At 47.5% G+C, this 24,765-nt stretch overlaps 3 protein-coding genes, 1 long non-coding RNA gene and 1 pseudogene across 6 annotated transcripts; 3 read left to right on the forward strand and 2 right to left on the reverse strand.

Moving 5' to 3' along the window:
* The first annotated feature begins 74 nt into the window (after window positions 1-74).
* Window positions 75-3,488, forward strand: TCTA (T cell leukemia translocation altered). 2 transcript variants are annotated; one of them, XM_029916958.1, is made up of 3 exons: window positions 75-678; window positions 946-1,048; window positions 2,101-3,488. In XM_029916958.1, exons 1-3 carry the CDS (start codon window positions 456-458, stop codon window positions 2,141-2,143), a joined length of 369 nt encoding a protein of 122 aa, XP_029772818.1. In that variant the 5' UTR covers window positions 75-455; the 3' UTR covers window positions 2,144-3,488. The 2 variants fall into 2 exon arrangements, with proteins under 2 accessions (XP_029772818.1, XP_029772819.1); XM_029916959.1 differs by having other exon boundaries at window positions 90-678; window positions 994-1,048.
* Window positions 1,762-8,704, reverse strand: AMT (aminomethyltransferase). The gene is made up of 10 exons (XM_029916954.1): window positions 8,202-8,704; window positions 7,930-8,097; window positions 7,310-7,390; window positions 6,338-6,469; window positions 5,872-5,950; window positions 5,515-5,660; window positions 5,251-5,431; window positions 4,794-4,949; window positions 4,595-4,698; window positions 1,762-1,874 (listed from the first exon to the last, which is right to left on the reverse strand). Exons 1-10 carry the CDS (start codon window positions 8,289-8,291, stop codon window positions 1,794-1,796), a joined length of 1,218 nt encoding a protein of 405 aa, XP_029772814.1. The 5' UTR covers window positions 8,292-8,704; the 3' UTR covers window positions 1,762-1,793.
* An 898-nt stretch (window positions 8,705-9,602) lies between these two features.
* Window positions 9,603-13,034, reverse strand: NICN1 (nicolin 1). Of its 2 annotated transcripts, none has more exons than XM_029916957.1 (6): window positions 12,822-13,034; window positions 11,447-11,617; window positions 11,079-11,192; window positions 10,593-10,664; window positions 10,150-10,254; window positions 9,603-10,076 (listed from the first exon to the last, which is right to left on the reverse strand). In XM_029916957.1, the coding sequence occupies exons 1-6, from the start codon at window positions 12,951-12,953 to the stop codon at window positions 10,035-10,037; spliced, it is 636 nt and encodes a 211-aa protein (XP_029772817.1). In that variant the 5' UTR covers window positions 12,954-13,034; the 3' UTR covers window positions 9,603-10,034. The 2 variants fall into 2 exon arrangements, with proteins under 2 accessions (XP_029772817.1, XP_029772816.1); XM_029916956.1 differs by having other exon boundaries at window positions 11,447-11,623; window positions 12,822-13,033.
* Window positions 13,035-13,188: 154 nt separating this feature from the next.
* On the forward strand, window positions 13,189-16,474 carry LOC115275401. The gene is made up of 3 exons (XR_003901552.1): window positions 13,189-13,329; window positions 15,582-15,749; window positions 16,287-16,474. It is a non-coding gene; the product is annotated as an uncharacterized LOC115275401 (long non-coding RNA).
* Window positions 16,475-19,911: 3,437 nt separating this feature from the next.
* Window positions 19,912-20,079, forward strand: LOC115275622 (annotated as a pseudogene).
* The last annotated feature ends 4,686 nt before the right edge of the window (window positions 20,080-24,765 follow it).

The following is a 24,765-nucleotide window of genomic DNA, read 5'->3' on the forward strand; positions in this document are numbered from 1 at the left end:
AGCGAGCGAGGGCGGTCGGCGGCGGGAGGGCGGGGAGCGACGTGCGCGCTCCCGTGTGCCAGCGGGCTCGAGCCAGCCCCAGTCGCGGCCCCGCACAGGCGCGCGCACTCACAGCTCCGCTACGATTGCTCAGGAGCGCGTCCACGCCCTAAAGGCAAGGCGCTTATCCAATCACTGCAGCCGCGAGGGGCATCACGGGAACTCCAGGGCTATAAAAGACCTGGTTGCTATTTTATGCTTCCCGACTCACTCATCCTTTAAGTAAGTAGGGTGGGGCTGGGTGCGCGTGCGCAGTTTTAATACTCCTCCCTAAACTGCCAACTCTTCGCGCAAGCGAAGTAGGCTAGCTTTGCCTGGTTTTACGCGTGCGCACTAACGGGCCTGGCCCCGGAAGACCAGACGCCTGCGCAGTGGGAACTACGGTGACAGTCTCCGGGGTGGGGTATGGACCAGTCATGGCGGAACCTTGGTATGGGCAGTCCTTGCAGGCTCTGCCGGCCACTGTGCTGGGCGCGCTGGGCACCCTGGGCAGTGAGTTCCTGCGGGAGTGGGAAGCGCAGGACATGCGTGTGACTCTCTTCAAGCTGCTGCTACTGTGGTTGGTGTTAAGTCTTCTGGGCATCCAGCTGGCGTGGGGGTTCTACGGGAGCACGGTGACAGGGCTGTATCACCGCCCAGGTGAGGCTACCCTCCCCCACTGGGACTGCATCATTGGGCTCCCAGAACCCCCTAGACTACCATTGGCCCCCTAAGAACCTCATCACAACTTAACTCTGTGCCCTAGACCAAGCCAAGACACCATTTCATGCCAGATACACTGGTCCACCCACCCACTTCCTTTAAACCTCTATCAGACAATACCACTAGTCCCTTTAGGGCCCCCATGAGACTCTTCACCAGACAACACCACTGGCCTCAAACCTGACCTGGACTGATACTGCTCAGATCCCCACCCCCAGCTTGCTGCAGCTCTGGATGTGTTCCTGCCCCCAGGTCTGGGCGGCCAGAACGGATCCACACCTGATGGCTCCACGCATTTCACTTCGTGGTGAGTAAATCTGTGCCCCATGCTTGGCAAGCAGAGGACAGGCCTGTGCTGGGAACAGGGATGGGGGCAGGAAGTTCTCAGGGTAGGAGTCCACCAGTTGAGTGGTCTTTACAAGCCCCAAGGGCTTCAAGTGGAGTTCAGGCTCTAATTTCTGAACAGCCCACCAATATGCTGTTTAGCAACCTGTGGGGCTGGTGGTGCTATTGTCACATCAAAAATGAGGTGGCAAGTCTGTTGGGTTCCACTCTACTGCAAGCCCTTCAATTAGACAGGCAGGAACCTCTGTTCTTACTGCACTTACTGGCCTCATCTGTAAAATATCTACTCACTAATTAGGGCATTTATTCAATTTCTGAGCTCCTTCCATATGATGGGAAAGGGGGGGCAACTAGGTCCAGAGAACAAGGACACCACCCAGGCCCTATTTACAGGGGGAGCCAGAGGTTTAAAAGGGAGGGCAGCAACGTGAGGGCAAGGGCAGTCAAGAGTTTTCTCCCAAAACACACACCTAAGCTAAGGGCAAAGACTAGATAGTGATTAAGTGTATCAGGCAAAGAAAATGGATAGAATAAGGCCCAGGGTGAGAACAAAGATGTCATATTGAAGGACAAATAAAGCTGTGACACTGGAGCTCAAACATGAAGGCATGGAGGGACCCATGAAACCCTATCCCAAATCTCAGGAAGCTATTGAAGGACTCAGCAAGGCTATAGCATGATCTAATTTGTCTTTATAACTGCCTGGTTCATGGCAAGAAGATAAAGCGGTCCAATAGAGAAGGCAAGAGGTCACTTAGGAGGCCTGCCACTGTCCAGGTCCTGGGCACCTGGGGAAGGATAGGAACACCATAAGGTGAGGAACCAGAAGGAAGAATGTGTCCACAAGGGAAAGGTGAGGGACCCAATGTGGGCTGTGGGAACTTTAGTAGAGAGGTCTAGATTGTAGTGTGGCCTTACTGAGCCCCTCAGCCCCTGAAGGACTAGAGAGAGCCAATCTCAGGGACTGTTGTGTTGCTTATGGAATAATCCTTTTCTCTTCTCCATCACTTTTAGGGAAACGACAGCAAATGAACCTCTCAAAACCCACAGAGAATAAGGGAAGGCAGCAGAGGGATCTTCAGGGACATCATCGGGTCTGCTGGTTCCCACACTGGGTTCTACTGCTGCCCAGACCCCAGAGACTGCACAGGGGAAGTGGTTGGGGGCAGGGAGTACCCCAGTGCTTACAGACCTGACTCTCCACTGCTCTTGGCCTTGCCTCCAGTAGCTCCAAGTATTGGCCCAGTAAAGTTTGCCTCTACTCAGAGCTGGGTGCCTTAAGGAAAGATATGTTCCTCCTCAATCAGGAATCAGGTCAGGAGGAGCCTCTGGGTTGGAGAGGCTAACAGTCCATTTTCTGCCTTGGCTTTTTCCTGTCCCCCTTCCCATCCCTTGGGATGTGACCCCATAGAAATGTCCTTGAGAAGAAACTTGAGGTTGACCAGCTCTGGGATTTGTAAGGGAAGTCTGTTTTCTCCTAAGCTCTTGAATTTGATTTTGCTTTGTTGGCAGGGAGCCAGGAAACACTGGCCTGGATATGGCCTTTTATTCTGTGGTTACTTAGCTGACCAACTGTAAAGCAAGGGGAGGTGGCACTATCTGGACATGGGGGCACCAAATACCCACTTCCCTGGCCCATCTAGAGCTTTTTAGGTGTGATTCAGGCTATGGAAACTTCTCTTTTCCTGGATATTAACTCATCCACACTACTCTCAATTCTTCTTGTTGGGAGGTTGGGTGCCTGAAAGAGGCTAAGCCCCAAAGGTGACCTTCCACCCTCACCGCTGTAAGTGCCCATGGGGTTGTACCCTGCCGCCTCACAGAGAGATACTAAGCCATCAGTGCTGAGTGGCCATGCCACTTCCCATCTTGACCCAGAACCACAAGAGCTTCATCCTAAGAGGCCACTGGCTCAGCTCCTCCCCACATAAGACCCTTTTAGCCCCCAAGAACCCTCCCTCCACAGCAGGGAGAGCCACAGCCTGGGAAGATCTGCCACTTACACAATGGGCCAGGGGAACTTCCAAAGGTGTAAGAGGCTCATGCCAGTTTCTGAAAACAGCATTACCCTAGAACTGCCTCCCTTCCTGAAGGCTGTACTTCTATACCTGTTTCTGCTTGGTGACCAGCTACCTCAGTGTCCAGCTGCCTGCTTCCTCTGTTAGAGACCACATTTCCATCTTGCAGCCTTTGACTAGGCCACCTTTGCAGCAGAAGCACACTGGAAGTAGGACTACACTTAACTCATGTACATGTTCCTATGTTGGAGGTATCTTCTGGCTGGTGGGATGATGGTTCTCAGCCTCAGGCCTACCCACTGACACCGCCCACATGTAGAATCAGGGTCTCACATTTCACCCCAGGTTCAACTAAGGATATGGCTTATTAAACTCAGAAGTGCATCAGTTGTGTGGTTATTCAGACAGGATAAGGGTGTGTATGCACAGGGAAAGCTGCTGCCCCTTAGCACCCAGAATACAATGATTTGCAGAGGTGGAGAGGTGACAGCAGTTCCCTGGAAAAGCAGCAGTGGGTCCCCAATTGGGAGAGGGCACTATCCTCATTAATTTTTATAGACCTTCCCCACTCAGGGAGAATCTACTCTAGGCCTGCCTCCGACGCCAGGCAAGGAGGCACTGGGCTGGCACCCCAGGAATCATGTGGACAAAGGACAATGAAGCTAGACTCTGGCAAGCAAGAAGAAAGGAAGCTTGTTTAATGTTTTGTTAGAAGTCAGTGGAGTCCAGTAATGGGCCCCAGGGGCAGAGGTCAGCCCAGGGTAAGGCAGGTCCAGGAGGAGGCCCAGTCTGCTCTACAACAGCCCTGGGGCTCAGAACAGGTGGTGAGCCTGGCATGGTTTGTTACTAGGCAGCAGGCTAGGCTAACTTGGGAATGTGGAAGAGTGAGTCTGTGCCCCCTCAGATGTCCCAAGTTTATATAGGCACAGTGGCCCTACAGGGCCAAGCCTCTGTGAGTCAGGAATCATTCATGCCCACGGAGAGGCGGCACTACCCAAGGTAATAACCCCTTTGCAGTGTGAGAAACCATGGTGAGGTAGGGTGGGCAGGCTTTCTCCTGCCTAAATGTAAGACTGTTCCACAGCCAGCACCTGGCAGAGTGGAAGGGAGAGATGCCAGAACTAGTGCTTCCCATAGCCTTCCAGCAGACAAAAATGGGGTCAGTGGGAGCATGAGCTGACATTGCACGAGCTAGTCCATTGCTCAGAAATGGGGTCTTTCAAGAAGTTTGCCTCTCCTCTTAGACGAGAGGGAGAATAGGTGATCTGGCTCTCCCCTCAACCAGAAAACCAGAACCAACCTTCACCCTAGCCACTTACCCCCAGTGTATTCAGCCTCAGCTTCCTGACTAACCCTTGTAGAATGCCCTCCAGGTCCAGGCTCCTGGACAGGAGGGGCCCTGACCCAATCCACCCTCACTTTAGGGTATAGTAATTTGTAGTCACAAAGGGCATCTTGCTGACCACAGCCATTTGCTGCTTCCGTCGTACCTCTACCAGCAGCGGGGTACCTGGCCGACTATACTCACAGGGCACATAACCCATGGCCACATTCTTCTTCAGGCAGGGAGAGGGGCAGCCACTGGTAACAGTACCTGTGAGAAACCATATGTCAGCACCACTTTACCACTCCAATGCCCACCCTCCTAAGGAAGGGACAAGGGCTCTCCAACTTCCCTGGTCCACCTACCAATCACGGTGCCCTCCGTATTCAGGATGGGGCTGTGTGCCCGCATAGGTGCCCCCTCGCACATTAACCCTACACGTCTCCGCTGCACCTTGCCCTTCAGCTGAGGAACAATGACCGACGCTCCAGGGAAGTCCATGGCAGTTCGGCGGCGCTTCCCTGAAGCATGACACCAGGATTAGGCCATAGTTCATAAGACCCTTGGCCACAGGAGGTCCGAGTTACAAGGAACCCAAGTAAAATCCATCCAGCAGGGAGATCCCTTTGCTCAGGCTCCCCCAAGCTCCACTACTCCCCTGTAATGCAGTCAGCCACCCACTTCCTGTCCCCAGGTCTTGAAGATTATGCTGCCCACCTCAGCCTGCTGAGGATCTAATGGGCAAAGGCACAGTGGCTACATAGCTTTGGGAGCAGTCATAGGCTGGCTTCAGGATTCTATCCAAGTGCTGGCCCAGCTCACCCAGTGTCCAACTGAGGCTGCCTTCCACAGGTGTGGTGTGTTCATCAATGTCACTCCCATACAGGCAGAGGCCTGCCTCCAGGCGTAGGCTGTCCCGGGCCGCCAGCCCTGCCAGCTTCACCTCTGGGTTTTCTAGCAGAGCTGTTGCCAGGTGGACTGCCCCCGCAGCTGGCACCGAGATCTGTATAGGACACCAGAGAGCAGGTGGGCAGCTGGCTCCAAGTCCTGTGCCCTGCACAATCCTACGCCTACTTTTTGACATACCTCCACACCATCCTCTCCTGTGTAGCCACAGCGGGTCACACGGCAGCCAGACACGCCAAACACTTCCATCACAGCACTGGTCATGAAGGGCAGTTTTCTCAGGTCATCTGCCACGCCGGCCTGCAATACCTGGGCCGCAGTGGGGCCTGAGCCCAGAGAGACAGTGACCAATTGTCCAGGTCCTAGTTTCCCCTCAAAGCTGGACCACAGCCCTGACTCAGGGATCAGAATAAACTTAGAATTATGGCACACAAATACCACACCAGGCACATCTTCCTTCTGATATGACCTCTGTGCTAAGTAGTTCAAAAAGCCAAGAGGCAAAGGTCAGCTCCAACCCAGGCCTGGCCTTCTCACCTTGCAGGGCTAGCAAGGCATTGTCCACCACCTCCAAGCTCACATCACTGCCCATGTTCTGAAGCTCCCTGACCTTGCCCTGAAAGGAAAGACAGAAATACCATATCAGCTTCTCGGACCATACTGAGCACCTGCTGTGCACTGATAGCTGAAGAGCTGGGCAGAGTAGGCTGGTTCCCATCTGACAAGGTCATATAACGAAGAGGTATGGATGACCCAAGGCCAGGTCTGACAGTGCTAACATCAGGCTCCAGCTTTCACCTTCACCAGAGGATGCTCTCTTGGGAGCCAGGGTCAGTTTCACCTCCCTAACTCCCCCATCACTGAAACCTGGCATTCTCCAGACAGGGCTCACTCTGGCCTGCTGTTCACTCACTCAAAAAGCCATTGTCTAGACCCCTTGTCCCTGCCAGGTCTGTCCTGTTCTGTGAACAAGGAAGACAGGGTACCTAGAACACAGAGTTACCTGCATGAGGGCCAGGTCCTTGTCCCAGCAGCCAGCGTTGGACACCACATACAGGTACCCCTCAGAGGTGCTGGTGACTATCAAGTCATCTAAGATGCCTCCAGCCTCATTGGTAAACAGCGACAGCATCCCCTAGTGTCAAAGTGGAGCATCTTTGCCTCAGATCCAGGAGTTAGACAACCCCCCACCCCAGGCCTACTCAGCCACCACAATTTCATGAACATGAAGCCTCGTGCACAGGGCTGGAAGGGGAGAGGAGGAGCAAAGTTAGGTGAGCCCAGGACCCTGCCCAAGCCCAGAGCTTTTGATCCTCATGCACTGAGAAAGTTTTTGCCCCTTCCCCACCTTGGGAGACCTCCCTGATCTGGCGAGGCCTCTGTATCCCTCCCTCAGTCCGGAGAGCCCCACCTCACACTTAATCCATGACACCTAGGTCTTGCTGCTTCATCCCACCCAGACCTGGTACAACTCAGTCCATGCCCCAAGATGGAAACTTCAAAGTCCATCTTGGTCCCAAGAGCTCCACCGCAATACTCCAAAATACTGTGAGGCTGGAGCCCTCCCACTGGATAGACAGAGTCTGAGGTTGAGAGGTCACATGAATCACTTGGGGATCTTGTTAAAATGCAGGTTCTTATTCAGGGTCTGGAGCAGGGCATGACAGCATATTCCCTAACAAGCTCTTGGTGATAATGAGGCTGCTGGTTAAGGGACTAACTGAATCGCAAGGGGGTGGGCAACACGGAAAATCACAGAAGGGGTCATAAACCTGGGTTTCTGTACATCCAGCCTGGTGTGGTCAGGATAAAACAGGCCCCTCCCTGCAGATAACTAGATGTCCAGACATGACACTGGGACCCCAAGACTGCAAGCCCTGAGAAGTCATGTCTGATCCATTGCTGTGCCCCGACCCTTCCTATTTGCTAGCTTATGACTAAGAACACCCATTTAGCAAAAATAAGAGGGACTCACCTGGTTTGGCCTTAGCTCTGCAATATCTCCAACCACGAGACTCTCCATCAGCTTCACTCGGTCACAACCAAGTATCTTGGTCTGGGAAAGAGATCCAAAACCTCAGACCACAGTAATAGCTACAATCAGTAAAGCCACTGGGCAAGGAGGCATCCTCCCAGCCATCCAGAGTACAGCCCAACGCAGAGTACAGCCCAACCAAAGCCTGAGCAGTCTTGGTTCTTTGGGGGCAGAGCCCCACCTTCTGGTTCCCCCACATCTGCCAGCACAGGAGGGGGTGCAATGGAGGTGTTTAGGGAACTTAAAAGGGCCCAGCACCATTGTGAAATACCCTCTTTTCCAAATCAACACCCAGGACAATTGATGAGAATGGGTGCCAGCCCTGAGAAACCTAGGACATAAAGTCATGCTATGAAGAGGAAGCAGACTGAGGAGATTAATAAGGAGACAATGAAGAGATCCTCTGAGTTAATTTCCTGGGCTATAGTCTCAACACCTGAGACCTCCACCTCTTCTGCAAAGGAGGCCCTTGGAATCCACTTCCCAACAGAGCCGAAAGCTGCCCACTGTGGAAGGGGAAGTAGGCCTGACCTGGCAGCCAGCATGCCTCCCAGGCTCACCTGCAGCATGTGGGACACGTCAAAGAGCGAGCAGTGCCGGCGTGTGTGCAGGTGTGAGTCAACGTGGCTGTCCCGGTACTGCACAGGCAGACTCCAGCCTGCAAACGCCACCATCTTCCCGCCATGAGCCAGGTGGAAGTCATACAGTGGCGTCCTGCGGAGCACGTCCTGCGGGTGGCTAGGTTCAGGGCCACCAGAGTCCCAGCCTCGACCCCCCCCACACCCTACCCCCCTCCAAAATTGGCACCATGCCCCAGCACCCTCTATCCCACCTTTGCGCAACTGAGTGGACGGCCCAAGGCCGACGGGAGCACCTTCAGACGCAAGCCCAGATGGGCCACCATGCTCACTGCCCGCTGCATTGTTGCCCGAAACTGGTGCAGCCGGCACACAGAGGCCACCACTCTGCCAGGCACGCTGGGAGATGTAGTCCAGGCTCCGCTTGGACAGGTCTCTCTCCCATAAAGGGGATCAAAAGGGGTGGGCAGCCCAAAAAGCAGGCAGCCCCTAGGGCAGGCGGGGCTTTAGAGCAGAGTACTCTAATATGTAGGGAAACAGCCCCAGGCACTTCAGTTAATCTTCCAGGGCAGATTAGGCAGTCCAAACCAGTTAAACTGCTCAGAGTCAGGGCCTGGGGCTAGACCTCCCTTGAAGACAGCCCAGCCTCCAAAAGGTCAAAGATCCATAAAGGGCTGGAAGGCCTGAATTGCACATTCAGGACACCAGGAGTGCAAGGTCACCTGGGGGAGGGGAAGGGCTGAACAGCATACAGGAGGGTGGAGCCAGCCTGGCAGGCTGAGCACGTCAGTAATCTGGCCTCTGGTGAGGGTCTCCAGCTCTCCCACTGGGAGGATACAGGCAGCCAGCAGTCATGCATTCCACAAGTATTTATTGATCTTGCTGCACACTAGGCCCTGTGCTGGGTACTGGAAACAGCCATGAATGAAGCACAGTCCCTGCCACCCACTCAGGGACCTCCTCCCACACTCTCTCTCTTACACACACAAACACACACATACACACACTCTCTGAAGGCTGCAGCTCCCGGGTCATAACTCTCTTAGCAAAAGCTAAATGGGGCTAAGTAAATGACCCCACAGGCAATGATAACACGTGCAAGAACTCTAACAGTTAAGAGCAGAAGGTAGCCACCAAAGGTAGCTGACCTGCCTCTAGAAAGCTGTTGAGCCACACAAACTTGCAATTTTCCAGGTCTAAAACAAATATTGTGGTGCTGCTGCATCACAGGGCCCTGGGGCAAAGCCAGGAAAACAGAAAAGCAGCCTGCCTTATTCAGCAGCAGGCTTGGGGTCATAGCAGACTGCAGCCCCTTAAAAGACACCAGTGCGAATGCCCACTTGGACCCACACCCTACCAAGGTTGATCTTTCATCACAGTGAGCATGATTCTTGGAAGGGGGAAGCTGGGAGAAGGGACAGGGTATGCTTTAGGCAAAAAGGTCCCAGAACTCATTCTTAGACACTAGTCTTGCCAGAGGCACTGCCCAGGCTGAATAGGCAGACCTATCTAAACACACATCCAGGAGTCAGCTCTGGGACCAAGGGATTCAGGCTGCCCAAATCCCCAGCTTCACTCCCTAGGCAGGCAGCAGGAGCTAAAACAGGAAATTTCTTCTGGGCATGAAAAAGGAAAGAAGACCACAAGGGGGCGCAGATGGAAGACGTGGGCTCCTGTTTTTCCATTTTCCCTTACACGACTGCCATGGCTACAGCAGCCTTCCAATGATAGAGCAGATTCTAGTAGGTTACCCCAACCCCTTGCATCCTGGGTTAAGGAGCAGGCAGAAGACTGGAGTGTGCATGTTGGCAGAAGGGGATTCTTGGTAAACAGAACTGGAGTATTTTTAGGGTAGGAAAAAAGAGTTTCAGGTGGCAGTCCGAGGAGGACAGAGTACGTCCCTGCTGAGAGCTCATGCTGAAGCAACACAGTTTAGCCCCCATGAATCTTGAATCTGTGAACGTGGCCAGACACAGTGGGCATGCAAGCAACACTCGGAATGCACAGGGAAAGCACTTCAGCCTCTGGTGGCCTAAACCAGGTCTGGGTGGGCCCGGGAGGCCAACATCTTGGCTAAGAGCCATGGTTCAAGTGTAGGAAAGCAAGTTCAGGTCATAACAGCCATCCACCTGAAATACAAAAGACCATCAATCTGACCAGCTCAGGCCAACAGGAGCGAAACAGGGGAAGGCGATCACTCACATCAAAGCGGCCGATCCTTGTGGAGGTGTGACTGGCCCGGATCATCTCTGTCAGCGCCCACATCTGCTGCACCTCGGAGGATACTCTGCTGGGTTCTGGAAGACCCTGCTCCAGAAGGAGGGGTCAGTGGCCATGGGTCTCTCCCCAGCACTGCCCTTAAAGCTCCAGAGAGGCCAAGTTGGGCTACAGGGCCCTCCAACTGAGACCAGTAACATTCGCAGATGACTTGTAATACAAGGTTGGGGCCTGATGTGCAGTAGGCAGCCCAGCTCCACTCAGAGATGCCTCAAATCCCATGGACCACCCAAGAGGAAGATGGCACAGAGTGAACCAAAGGCCCTAGGTCCAGTCCCAGATTCTTGCAGAAAGAGGCCCAAATAGGGCCTCCTGTGCTAAACCCAAGGGCTATTCACACATGGTTCTTACCCAGAATGAGGGCTTACCTCAATGAGGGGAGCAGACTGGTCACAAGGCACTGGGTGGGAGAGCCACTTGGGGAAGGTCATGGAGGGGCTCTGGAAAGCAAAAGCATACTGCTCTGAAGGAGGCAGGGTGGGAGAGCCCTAGGACCATATTCCAAGGTCCTCAGAGCAGAGAGAGGGTACCTGAGCCTCAGACACTAAGAATACCCTGTTCAGAAGTCCACAGAAGCCCAAGAGGGCAGTCAGACTACCTAAGTTCATCTGCTTTGCGGGAGGCCCTGGGAACACAAGCTCGGAGAGAGGCAAGTGCCCTCAAAGGTCATAGGATATAAGAACATGGCCTCAACTCTTACCATCAACTTCTAGCATTCCCACCTGGATAATTTCCATGTCAGCCTCCTTCTGAGTCTTACCATTCACTTCCAGCCCCACAGCCATCATTCCTAACCATAACTAAGAGTCTCCCCAGGAAAGGGCCAACCCAACAGCACTGTGCCGGTCACTTACCTTTGGTCCCTGCTGATAAATCTGTAGTTCTTCCACTGTGAAAGACAGCCAGAGTGGTGATGGCTGTCGTAGAATCAGGCGTAGCTCCAGTACTCTGGCCATGTCACACAGCATCTGACATACATACACACACACACACACAAGGACCCAGCAAGGCCCTAGCTCACTGCCCAAGAGCCTCCCAACCAGCAGTGAACTAAGATGCTGCCTCCCCAGACCTTTGGAAAGGAAAGAATAATAATCCCTCCAAGGCACAAGCCCAGGCCAACCTTGCCTCCCCTCGTCTTTCCTGGTATCCTGGCCCACTTCCCAGGCCCCCTTGTGAACCATCATCTGGACTCCCTTAGTCATGCTGAGTCCCAGCTGACCTGGTGCTTGAACAGCGATACATATTCCTGGGCTCCCTCCTCACTGTGTGGGTCAGGCATGAGGCAGTAGTCCCGCAGGCAGGTCACCCACTTGGCTGGTGTGTGCGTTGAGGTGTGCTGGCGAACACGGATGCTCAGAAAGGCTGTGTAGTAATTCTTAAACATGATCTCCTGTAACTAGAGCACACACAACCCACCATGACAAATCAGACCCAGGCCCAGGGCCTGAAAGCCTCAAACATACCATCTCCTCCCCTTAGGAATGTACTCTACTACCAATCTAACAATTTCAGCAAGCATCCACTGGGCCCCAAAAACAATTTCACTTTCCTAGAAGAGCTCATAGTCTAAATGAGCAGGTCATGCAAATAAACCATGACTGCAGATCTTGTCACAAGTCTAAGATGCTGCCAGAGGTCAGAACCCAACTCTAGAAGAGGTAGGAAATGGACAGATAAGACCTGAAGGAATTTATCAAGTGAACCAGTAAAGACAGGCTATGTAAAAGTAACATATGCAAAGGGACAACAAGGGGTGAGAAAACCTGGCCTACCCCTAAAATGGCAGTGATTCAGCCTGGTTCTGGCAATTCTCATCACTGGACACCCATCAGAATCCCCCAAGGAAGTTGTGTTTTTGTTGTTGTTGTTGTTGTTGTTGTTGTTGTTGTTTAAATATAGATGTATAGGCTCCACCCTAGACTTACTGAATAAGGATTTACAGAGTTGGTTCCATTTAGTGAAGTTTCCTAACTTAGAGTGAGAAACAGTTTGAAAGATGACTACACACTACAGCACAAAATGCATGGGGTCAAGAGGCAGGCAGGGCACAGACAAAGAGTGGCCCTCAGGCCATTAGAAAGTGGACTTTGTCCTCTATGCTGAGGTCTTGTAGTGTTAGTCACTCTGCCAGTTGATGTGGACTGGACAGGCAACTGGAAATTGGAACCTGGAGCCACTGAGATGATCCTGATGAGGAATGAATTGAGCCTGACCTCCAGCAGGGACTGTAGGAATGGGCAGGAGGCAGGTTTTGAGGTAACTCATTGTCTAATGATCCCTAGCCCTCTGGCCAGGTACAAATGACCTCTCACCTCTCCTTGGTTCACAATTGTATTACCAGCATCATCCAGTATCTTGGCACTTCTACGCCAGCCCTGTCCTGGATATGGGGCAGAGATGTTGAAGAGAACAAGACAGAAAGCTGCATTCTAGTAAATACGTGTTAACTGAAGGAATAAGTAAATGCTTAACTGATTCACAATGGCAAGAACACTGCAGAGCCTTTCTATAAAAGGTTAAATACCCGGGACACGCCCGAGTTCCCAGGTCAGCCCCGCCCAGGAGCCCCGGTCGCGCCCACGGGGCTTGCTCACCTCGAAGGGCGCGACGCTGGGGAAGGTGACATCGATGACCAGCACACCAGGCCGGCCTTGGGAGGTTCGCACGTCGCCCACCTGCAGGGCCACGGTGCCTTTCACATGGCAGGGCACCGACACGCGGGACATGGTCTCAGTAGCCGCGACCAAAACCAACCGCCGCTCCTGGTCTCGGTCTCCTGGTCCTTCCCGGCATCCCTAGGCGAGAACCAAGAACTACAACTCCCGAAAAGACTCGCGCTGGGCCAGCCCAGCCAATTACAGATGCTCTGGGCTGGCAGCGAGTCGGAAGTGCCTGCGGAAGTGGTCCTTCAGCCAATCACGGCGCGAGCATTTAGGGGGCGTCGTGGGGCTGTGCCCAGAAACGCCCGAGCATTCTCTGTCTGAGCAGTCCAGACTCTTCTCTGCTCCTTTAAGGTTTCTGTACTGGGCAGTAGTTGCTTAAAACATGTAAAGCCGTGAGCACTACTAAGCATAGCCCGGCCGGCATTAATTACAAAAATAGGTATGAAAATCATCCCCGTTTTTTAAAAAAAATTTAAATATTTATTATTGAGACAGAAACAGAGCATGAGTTGGGGAGGGGCAGAGAGAGAGGGAGTACACGGAATCCGAAGCAGGCTCCAGGCTCCGAGCTGTCAGCACAGAGCCCGACGCCGGCCTTGAACCCACGAACCGTGAGATCATGACCTGAGCTGAAGTCGGCGGCCCCCACCCCTACCCCCACCCCCATTTTTAATGGACAAAGGATTTGAACAGATAATTTACAAAAGAATATAAATAGACTGTAAACCAATGAAAAGAGTTTAACATGGTTATTTATCCGGGAAGTGCAAATCAAAACTCCCACAACCCCACTGAATAGACTAAAACTAAAGACACAAGGATGTGGAATGTCTGGAACCCTAATCCATTGGTAATTTCCAGCCATTTTGAAAAGATTTGGCATTTCTTTAAAAACGAAATTTAGGGGCGTCTGGATGGCTCGGTTGGTTAAGCAACTTTTTTGTTTTTTTCTCCTCCCCGCTCCCAAGCCTCTGATGTTTGATTTCAGCTCAAGTCATAATATCACAGTTTGTAAGCTGACAGGAGCCTGCTTGAGATTCTCCCTCTCTGCCTCTCTGCCCCTCCCTTGTTCTCCTTCTTACTCACTCTCTCTCTCCCTCAAAAATAAATTTAAAAAATTAATTTAATTTTATTTTTTTAATGTTTTATTTATTTTTGATACAGAGAGAGACAGAGCATGAGAAGGGGAGGGGCAGAGAGAGAAGGAGACACAGAACCAGAAGCAGGCTCCAGGCTCTGAGCTAGCTGTCAGCACAGAGCCTGACGCTGGGCTCGAACCCAAGAACGTGAGATCTGATCTGAGCCGAAGCCGGAGGCTTAACCGACTGAGCCACCCAGGCGCCCCAATAACAAAAAAATTAAAAAATAAAAACTAAATTTATACCCACAATATGATCCAGCCATTATATTCCTAAGTACCCATGAGAAATGAAAGCATATAGCCACTCAAGAACTTTATTCATAATAGCCAGAAATTGGAAATGAATGTCCAATATATAAACAGATCAACTAATTGCAGTATGTCCATAAAACAGAATACTACTCAGCAATAAAAAGAAATGAACAAATTCAAGCATCTACCAACATATGAATGGGTTAACAAATTGTAGTATATACATATAATGGAATTACTCAGCCTTAAAGATGAAACTGATAAATGCTTAAGTGTGAACATTGAAAATATTATGCTAAGTGAAAAAAAACAGACATGAAGGACAAATATTGTATGATTCCACTTACATGGAGTACTTAGAATAGATGAATTCAGAGACAGAAAATAAAAGTAGGGAAATAGAGAGTTACTGTTTAATAGATACAAAGTTTCTGTTTAGTATCATGAAAAAAATTGTGGAATAGTGGTGATGATTATACAACACTGTGAATGTACTTAATGTCACTGACTTAGACACTTAAAAAGAGTAAAATAGCAAATATTATGCATATTTTAGCAAAAAAAATCTGAAAAGGCATGAACAACACCACCACTAAATCTCAAATGTACTATGCTAAGCAAAAAAAGTCAAACCCAAAAAAGTACATACTGTATGATTCCATTTAACATGAAATTCTAGAAAAGGCAAAACTAATCAATATTAATATAAATCAGAATTTTTGTTTTTGTTTTGGGGGAGTGAAAGGAAGTGATTGACTATGGAGAAGTACAAGGGAATATTTTGGGGTGATGGAAAGGTTCTACAACAGAACCTTTTATTAAATGTATTAAACTGAATACTTGGAGTGCCTGGGTGGCTCAATCATTTTAAGTGATGATTCTTGATCTCAACTCAGGTCTTGATCTCAGGATAGTGAGTTCAAGCCGTGTGTTGGGCTCCACACTAGATGTGAAGCTACTTAAAAAAAAAAAAACATTTATTCTTTTCATCCTGTCTCTATTCTCAAATAAAATGGAAATCTTATTTGGAATGAAAAAAAAGAAAGGAAAGAAAAAAAGAAACAAAGAAGGAAAGAAAAAGATTTTAGTGTTAAGTAATCTCTACACCCAATGTGGGGCTCAAACTAACAAACTAAAGATCAGGAGTCACATGCTTTACCCACTGAGTCAGCCAGGCACCCCAAGATCTGTGCATTTTTATTGTATCTAAATTATACCTCAATAAATGTGATTTTGAAAGAAAAAAAGCAAAAAACAAATATTAGCCATTATGTTTATCACCATCCCCGTCCTTCCAGGTACAAGTAGAAACAATGCCTCAGGGATCATTGATTTAGCCTGTTTTATTGATAACAAAGCTGGGGCCAGAGCGGTGCAGTGATTTCCTGAGCCAATGAAGCAGTATGGAGTAGAGATGGAACAAGGCCTTCTTTGGGGCTCCTTCCTCACAAGGCAAAACCTTCCAGGTAATGGTCAGCTTTGGTGGCACAGGCCCAGTGTAACCCTTAGGGCTCTCATAGTAGGGTATCTGACAGAAACAAAACCAGGCCAGCCAAAAGAACAACCTGGAAGAGTTGTGCCTTCCCAGCTCAGGCACCCAGACTTCCAGTGACAGAAAACATTCCCTGGCTTCTCATTGGCTGTTGTCAAGGGAAAATAACTTGTGTTCTTGGGTCTCTTGGACTGACCATTGCTGTCTCCATTGCTGTCTCCACTCAGACTGGTGACTGCCTGGGTCCCTCCAGGTTCCTGAGACTTTCCTCTTCATGAATACCACCCCATGCTGGAGCAGAGTCTTCCCCAAATCCCAAAAGATTATAGGTTCCCTGGGAATCAGGAGGGTACACACAGGCTCTGGTCTTCAGGACTCAGCTCTGAGAGCACAGTCAGTGTCACCAGCTAGACCCCAATATGTGAACTTTACTGCTCACCTGCTTATACTTACCAACTTTTGTCCAACATTTTTCCTTAAACTCTTCTTTCCACCTTATCTCTTAACTCAGGCAAAAGACCCCATGGACATAGAATCCTGGATGCAAACCAGAACAGCCACTGCCTGAATGAAGAGCTCTGGCAACCCAGACTACCCAAACCTGTTTGAGCTCAACCCCTAACGCAGGCCTGGAAAGATGGACAATGGAGTGACCGACAGTTACCTTTACCTCATTAAAATACTAAAATCCCTGCCCAAGAAGAAATGCAAGCTTCATTTACGTAACATACAAACATATGTTCAGGTATATTTCCTTAAGGCACATATGTAGCCTTATGCCCACTTCTACATATGATGACAAGATGCCCATTTCTTCTTCTTATTTTTTTTTAGTTTATTTATTTATTTTAGTAATCTCTACACCCAACATGGGGCTCAAACTCTTGACCTTGAGACCATGAGTCATGTGCTCTCCCAACTGAGCCAGCTGGGTGCTCCAAAGCTCCCATCTCTAAATATTCATCTAACCTTAGGGTGGCACCTGGTTGGCTCAGTCAGTACAGCATGCTGATTGGTAAACAAAGGCAAAACAATAAATTTCCTTCCTACTTAGAGCCCATTGACAAGTCTTTGAGACAGGCAGAATGACTGACCTTCCTCAAAGAACTCAACTGCCTCAATGTTAATACTTTGCTAGAGGTAAAAAACAACATTAACTTGACCGGAGCCTACATCTAGGATCCTGTAAATCTTCTTTCACATATAAAAATCTCTTTGAAAACTTCCTTTATCTCTGCCTGCCCAAGATATATGTTAGCAGTTATCCTCTAAATTTATGGCCCACTGATATACATGTGAAAGGTCGAATGACTAATACTTTATTAGACACTAGTAAATAACCTTGTCTTTTTAATTTTTTTCTATTTTTTAATTTATTTTTGAGTGACAGAGAAAGACAGCACTAGCAGGGGAGGGTCAGAGAAAGAGGGAGACACAGAATCTGAAACAGGCTCCAGGCTCTGAGCTAGCTGTCAGCACAGAGCCTGATGCAGGGCTCGAACCCACGAACCGTGATATCATGACCTGAGCTGAAGCTGGATGTTTAACTGACTGAGCCACCCAGGCGCCCCTAAATAACCTTGTCTTAGTAACAGCTAGTCCCTCAAGGTCCTGGAAATACCTTTAAGACTTAAGCTATCCTTACCCCCTCCCAACTTGAAGCTATATAATCAGTCACCCATCACAACCCCAGTTCAACTCTTTCTGCCCATGGGTCCTGGCCCCATGCTTTAGTAAAACCACCTTTTTGTACCCAAGACATCTCAAGAATTCTTTCATGACCCATAACTCTGACTCCCAACCAACTGAGCCACCCAGGCACCCTGAGCATGGGACTCTTGATCTCAAGGTTGTGAGTTCAAGCCTTAGGTTGAGTGTAGAGCTTACTTACAAAAGAATAGAAAAGAAAAGAACAGAAAAGAAAAAAGAAAACTGCTGAGAAACAGTGAAAGGGTGACCGACTGACTGCTTCACAACTATCCCAATTTTGAGGTGCCTAGCTCAATCAGTAGAGGATGTGACTTTTTTTTTAACCTTTATTTATTTTTGAGATAGATAGAGAGAGAGAGAGAGAGAGAATGAATGAATGAGTAGGGGAGGGGCAGGGAGAGAGGGAGACATAGAATCTGAAGCAGGCTCCAGGCTCTGAGCTGTCAGCACAGAGGCCGATGCAGGGTTTGAACCCACAAACCATGAGATCATGACCTGAGCCGAAGTTGAATACTTAACCGATTGAGCCACCCAAGCACCCTTTTAAGTGTTTTTAAAAAATATTTATTTATTTTTGAGAGAGAAAGAGAGAGACAGAGAGAGCATGAGTGGGGGAAGTACAGAAAGGGGGGGAGACAGAAGATTTGAAGAGGGCTCCACCTTGCCAGCAGGAAGCCTGATGCAGGGCTCAAACTCATAAACCATGAGATCATGACCTGAGCCAAAGTCAGTCACTCAACTGACTGAGCCCCCCAGGTGCCCCAGGGAGTACTTTCTTAATCTCCAAGACTAAGTTAGATCACTGTACACTGTCAGAGACTCTCCACATTTTATTGTAATCATCCCCCTAAAACCTGTCTCCTTCATTGGGCTACATGGAGTAAGAGAGCAGGAATTTAGTCTGTCATTTTGTATCCCACATCTCTTAGCATCATGCTGGGCATAGTTGGTGCTCAATAAATACATTCCAAAGGAGCCGAAGTTGAATACCTAACTGACTGAGCCTCCCGGGCATCCCTGGAAATCTTTTTTTTTTTTTTAATTCTTTAAATTTTTTTAAACATTTTTTTAGGGGCGCCTGGGTGGCTCAGTCGGTTAAGCCTCCGGCTTCAGCTCAGGTCAGATCTCACGTTCGTGGGTTCAAGCCCCGCGTCGGGCTCTGTGCTGACAGCTAGCTCAGAGCCTGGAGCCTGCTTCCGGTTCTGTGTCTCCTTCTCTCTCTGCCCCTCCCCCTCTCATGCTCTGTTTCTCTATGTATCAAAAATAAATAAAACATTAAAACATTTAAAAAAAAAAAAGAAACATTTTTTAAATTTATTTTTGAGAGAGAGACAGAATCCAAAGCAGGTTCCAGGCTCTGAACTGTCAGCACAGAGCCTGATGCGGGGCTCAAACCCACCAACCGTAAGATCATAACCTGAGCCAAAGTCAGACACTCAACCGACTGAGCCACCCAGGCTCTGGAAATCTTTTTTTTTTTTTAAAGTAATCTCTGTTGGAGAGTTTCTACACACAATGAGGAGGAACTCAGGTAGAGTCTATCAGACTCCCTGAGTTGAAGAGACAAAACTGGGGGTTTGGGGAGTCAAAGATGGCTAGAAGCTAGACAGGACAGAACTGCACAGATAGATGACTCTGGAGATCCCTAGGGGGCTCCCCTTGAGGCTTCAGTTTAGTAATAATCGCTACATGCATGTGAGCAGACTGTCCAAGGCCAAAGAAAGAACTACCCCAAAGAATTAAAAAGTGACAGCATCAAATCTACTCAGAGCCAGAAGCAGTTTGTGTTCCCATCAGCCATTAGTAAAAAACCCAAACAAACAAAAAAGTGAATGAGACAAACTATGAAGGGACCCCTGAAACTATTTTTTTCCCTTTGCTCAGATTTCTAATTTCTAATATTGATAGGACCCTCACCGCACTCTACACATGCCTTATAATGCAAATAGCATATGTCCTCCTCCTCGTGCTCTCTCTCGCTCTCTCTCTCTCTCTCTCTCTCTCTCTCTGTCTCTCTTAAAAAAAAGGTGGAGGGGTGCCTGGGTGGCTCAGTCAGTTAAGCATCTGACTCTTGAGTTCAACTTAGGTCATAATCTCATGGTTCATGAGTTCGAGCCCCATATCTGTGCTGACAGTGCAGAACCTGCTTCGGATTTTCTCTTTCTTCCCCTCTCTCACCCCCTCAGTCTCTTTTTCTCTCTCTCAAAATAAGTAAATTAACTTAAAAGAATTAAAAAATTAAACAAAACATTTATCCTAGACTAAAATCTGCTCAGACTCTAACAAAGCTTAAAATCAAGCCTCAAAATTATCAAAATACCTAAATATATCCCAGAACAAAGGTCACAGATATTTGTAGAACTACAATAGTATCACTACCTAAAAAGGTAAAACTTGCAATGTCTGGCATCTAATTAAAAATTACCATCGCTTCTCGGCCTTTTGGCTAAGATCAAGTGTAGTATCTGTTCACGTCAGCTTAATATCTGACGTGTCCTCTATTGGGGGACAGTATATTAGGTGAATTTTTAGAGCCGGGAGCTGGACTAGGAGCTTGCTCCGTCCACTCCATAAAAAAAAAAAAAATAATAAATAAATAAATAAATAAATAAAAATTACCAATCATGGGGCATCTGAGTGGCTCAGTCAGTTAAGTGTCTGACGTCGACTTAGGTCACAATCTCATGGTTCATGAGTTCGAGTTCCACAGTGGACTCTCTGATGTCAGCACGGCACCTGCTTCAGATCCCCTGTCCTCCCCTCTCTCTCCGCCCTTTCCCTGTTGATTCTCCCTTTCTCAAAAAAAAAAAAAAGTACCTATCGTATAAATCAGGAAAAAAAAAAACACCCAAAACCATGACCTATAATGAAGAGAAAAATCAAACAAGAGAAACAGACCCAGAAATAACAGATGTTAGACTTAGCAGACAAGGACGTTAAAACTTGAACATAATAGGTATGCTGCAGGATACGACCAGTGGAATTAGATGAAATCATAGCAGGTCCAGAAACTGATGCCCAATTCCATTTCACTGGTGTCAAATAATATTTCAACTCTTATATTCTCACAGGTAGAATGAATTGTGTTTTGACCACATATGGAGGCATTGATTTGATGATCTTACACTTCAAGTTAAGGCCTAAAAAAAACACCAGCTATGAAAAGTAACATAAATGGGTTTTAAACTGTATCTCATCTGTTAAGTTCCCATGCCTGGGGAAGCTAATGTCAATTCATCATGTGATACTTAATTTGTGCAATAAATTGCAAACCTGGGAAAAATAAAAATATAAAACTTGAACATAATATTCTCTATGTTCAAGAAAGTAGAATATAACACCATATGTAAACCACAGTGTAATTAGAACTTAAAAAATAATAAAAAATTTAAAAGTTAAAATCAAGGGGAGCCTGGGTGGCTCAGTCAGTTAAGCGTCCGACTTCGGTTCAGGTCATGATCTTGCGGCTCATGAGTTCGAGCCTCGTGTCAGGCTCTATGCTGATAGCTCAGAGCCTGGAGCCTGTCTTCAGATCCTGTGACTCCTGCTCACGCTGTCTCTCTCTCAAAAATAAATAAAAACACTTATTTTAAAAAGTTAAAAACAGGAAATGTTAACTATGTTTATTTGTTTTTAAATATTTTATTTTTAAATAATTTCTCTACCCAACATGGGGCTTGAACTCACAGCCCCCAGATCTAGTCCCATGTTCTACTGACTAAGCCAGCCAGGCACCCCACAGTTTTTGTTTGTTTGTTTTTGTTTTTGTTTTTTGAGCATGTTTTATTAGATATAGGTGCAAGGGGCTATGGGTGACTATAAGAAGTAAGGGAGATGATTCATTTTCAGAAATACCAATAAAAGCTGTGCTGTCTAATTAGCAATAGATTTACAACCTATTGGAAATATGTATGAACCTCCGCCTCAACAATGAAGTCCCAAACCCTTAGACACTTCATTTCCTGGTACTTCTTCCCCTCCATTTCACAGGCTTATCTTCGTGGGCTTTGCAAGGAACATGCACTAAAGAACACAGGGACAGGGACTGAAAGTCTCTGTGTCACCTCAGGGAATGTACATGTGTTCCAATCAGACTATTTTTTGTAGGAGAGAAATTGTCTGCTGTAACTGCCTCAAGTGTGCATATCCATCAGATACTCAAGAATGTTGATTAAAGCCTTGCTTCACTGTGCTCTGAATCTCAGAGTCCCTGCACCTCCTTTGATTGTGTCCAGAGGCTTATTTCTAACAGTGGCTCTTCGTTAAGCATCCAATTCTTGATTTTGGCTTAGGTCCAGATCTCACAATTGGCAAGATCAGCCCCTGTGTTGAGCTTGTTACTGACAGCCATGGAGCCTGCTTGAGATTCTTTAAAAAAATAAACTTAAAAGAAAGGGAGAAGACCTGGGCAGCTCAATAGGTTAAGCATCTGACTCTTGATTTGGCTCAGGGTCAGAATCTCATGGTTTGTAGGATCGAGCTTCACATTGGACTCTGCTCTGACAGCAGGAAGCCTGCTCAGGATTCTCTCTCTGCCCTTCCCCTCCCCCCCACCACTTTCTCTTTCTCTCTTTCAAAAATAAACCTAAAAGAAAGTTAAGTCATGCAATTATGGAGCCCAAGAACTCCCCAAGATCTGCAAGCTAGAAACCCAGGAGAGCCAATGTGCAGTTCTAGTTCAAGTCTGAAGGCCTAAGACCCAAGAAAGCTGATTGTATAAAGTCCTGTCTAAAAGTTAGCATGCTTGAGACCCAAGAAGAGCTGATATTTCAGTCTTTGTCCACATCAAAGACTGGAAAATACCAATGTTTCAGCCCAAGCAATCAGGCAGGAGGAGTTTCCTCTTACTAAACTTTTTTGTTCTTTTCAGGTTTTCAATTGATAGGATGAGACCCACCCATATTAGGAAAGAAATATGTTTTACTCAGTCTATTTGAATGTTAATCTCACCTTACAGACACACACTCTGAATAATATTTGACTAAATGTCTAGATACTTCATGGCATGGTATAATCAACACACAAAACTAACACAGAGTATGTTTTTGTTGTTGTTGTTGTTGGAGTTTTTTTTTTCAAAATTTTATTTTTAAGCAATCTCTATAGCCAATGTGGGGCTGGGGCTTACAACCCTGAGATCAAGTGTCACATGCTCTAATGACTGAGCCAGCCAGGCACCCCTAACCATCACAGAACATTTTGTTTTGTATTTTTTAATGTTTATTATTTTGAAAGAAAGAGCTTGAATGTGTATACAAGCAGGGGATGGGCAGAAAGAGAGGAAGAGAGAGAATCCCAAGCAAGTTCCACACTGTCAGCACAGAGCCCAATGTGGGGCTCAGTCTCATGAATCATGAGGTCTTGACCTGAGCCAAAATCAAGAGTTGGAGGCCCAAATGACTGACCCACCCAGGTGCCCCCAAAGTATGTTTTTTAAATTTCCCCACATTTGTGGTGTGTGTGGTTTTTTTTTTTTTTAGTTTATTTCTCCTATTCATTTCTAGTTTCATTCCATTGTAATCAGAAAACATTCTTTGTGGAGTGCCTAGGGGGCTCAGTCAGTCAGTGTCTGACTTTGCCACAGGTCATGATCTCACAGTTTGTGGGCTCACTGCTGTCAGTGCAGAGCCTGCTTCGGATCCTCTGTACCCTTTTCTCTTTCTCTGCCCCTCCCCTGCTCATGCTCTCTCTCAAAGGTAAATAAACATAAAAAATAATAAAATAAGATTTCATAGGACTGGGGCACCTGGGTGCCTCAGTTGGTTCAGCATCCAACTTCAGGTCAAGTCATGACCTCACAGTTCATGGGTTTGAGCCCCACATTGGGCTCTCTGCTGTCAGCACAAAGCCTGCTTTGGATCCTCTGTCTCCCCTCTCTCTGCCCCTTCCATTCATGCTCTCTCTCACTCTGTCAAAAATAAACATTTTTTAAAAAGAAAAATAAAATTTCTTAGGATTCGTTTTGTGACTAACATATGGTTGGTCTATCCTGGAGAATGTTCCATGTGCTCTTGAGAAGAATGTGAAGAATGTGTATTCTGTTGGTGGTGGTGGAGTACATGTAGTATTTGTCAGGTCTACTTTGGTCTACAGAAATCTCCTATTTCCTTATGGATCTTCTGTCTGGTTGTTCTAACCATTATTGAAAGCGAAGTATTGAATTTCTATCTATTATTGTAGAACTATATATTTCCCCTTTCAATTCTGTCAATTTTTTTTTTCATGAATTTTGGGACCCTGTTACATGTATGTATGTTTATAATTATTGTATCTTCTTGCTGTATTGTACTTTTTATCAGTATATTTTTTTCTTTGGGGTATCTAGTGAGCTCAGTGAAAAGAGGGTAGGACTCTTTTTTGGTGTTTTTTTAATTAAAAAAATTGTTTTAATGTTTATTTTTTTGAGAGAGAGAGAGACACAGAGCATGAGTGGGGGAGGGACAGAGAGAGAAGGAGACACAGAATCTGAAGCAGGCTCCAGGCTCTGAGCTACCAACACAGAGCCCAGTGCGGCACTCAATCTTATGAACTATGAGATCATGACCTGAGCCAAAGTCAGATGCTCAACCAACTAAGCACCCAGGTACCCCAGAAGAGTATAGGTCTTGATCTTGTAGTCATGAGTTAGAGTCCCATGTTGGATGTAGAGATTAATTAAATAAATATTGAAAAAATATATATATACATGTTTGTCTCTTGTAACTTGTTTTGACTTAAGTCTATTTTGTCTTACAATAATATAGCCATTCAGCTTTTGGTCACTATTTACATGGAGTATGTCTTTCCATCCTTTTACAGGGGCAGTGCAGAGACATGGAGCAAGAAGCATCCCAATTGGCCTCCACGTAGTCAACCCAGAGCCCAATGCAAGCTCAAACCTACAAACTGTGAGATTATAACCTGAGCCAAAACCAAGAGTTGGATGCTTAACAGACTGAGCCACACAGGTGCCCCTGGCAATCCTTAGACATAGTCAGGACAGCAGCTCCGCCTACTGGGGAAATGGAGAGTCACCCCATTAGAATCTGGCTTCTGTACTCCAGGCTGGTGCAAGCGGCATAGGCTAGAGGTGAGCTCTGGATAGGACTTCTTCACCTGAGCTTTGGACCCTCAACTTGCCAAAGGTCTTTTCCAGACATTATGTCTTAGTATTATAAAGGCAACTATTGTATTGAGAATCCCATCAATAATCAGAAACAAGGAAACTATGACACGTTTTTCATTGCAGCGTCCACACCTGAATTCTAGAAATAGCTGCCTGAAAGAGTCTCCTACAAGAC

This window comes from Suricata suricatta, chromosome 12 (assembly GCF_006229205.1).
Source record: "Suricata suricatta isolate VVHF042 chromosome 12, meerkat_22Aug2017_6uvM2_HiC, whole genome shotgun sequence".
Taxonomy (NCBI): domain Eukaryota; kingdom Metazoa; phylum Chordata; class Mammalia; order Carnivora; family Herpestidae; genus Suricata; species Suricata suricatta.

Bases quoted from the DNA above. Each gene is read 5' to 3' on its own strand.
- AMT (XM_029916954.1), bottom strand. From the start codon at position 8,291: ATGCAGCGGGCAGTGAGCATGGTGGCCCATCTGGGCTTGCGTCTGAAG. The intron at 8,098-8,201 runs GTGGGATAGAGG...AGCCACCCGCAG, and splicing joins GTCCACTCAGTTGCGCAAAG to GACGTGCTCCGCAGGACGCC. The intron at 5,951-6,337 runs GTAACTCTGTGT...CTTTCCTTTCAG, and splicing joins AGGACCTGGCCCTCATGCAG to GGCAAGGTCAGGGAGCTTCA.
- TCTA (XM_029916958.1), top strand. From the start codon at position 456: ATGGCGGAACCTTGGTATGGGCAGTCCTTGCAGGCTCTGCCGGCCACT. The intron at 679-945 runs GTGAGGCTACCC...GATACTGCTCAG, and splicing joins AGGGCTGTATCACCGCCCAG to ATCCCCACCCCCAGCTTGCT. The intron at 1,049-2,100 runs GTGAGTAAATCT...CATCACTTTTAG, and splicing joins TCCACGCATTTCACTTCGTG to GGAAACGACAGCAAATGAAC.
- NICN1 (XM_029916956.1), bottom strand. From the start codon at position 12,953: ATGTCCCGCGTGTCGGTGCCCTGCCATGTGAAAGGCACCGTGGCCCTG. The intron at 11,193-11,446 runs GTCAGCTGGGAC...TATGTATGTCAG, and splicing joins TATCGCTGTTCAAGCACCAG to ATGCTGTGTGACATGGCCAG. The intron at 10,077-10,149 runs GTGAGTGATCGC...TTTGTATTTCAG, and splicing joins CAAGGATCGGCCGCTTTGAT to GTGGATGGCTGTTATGACCT.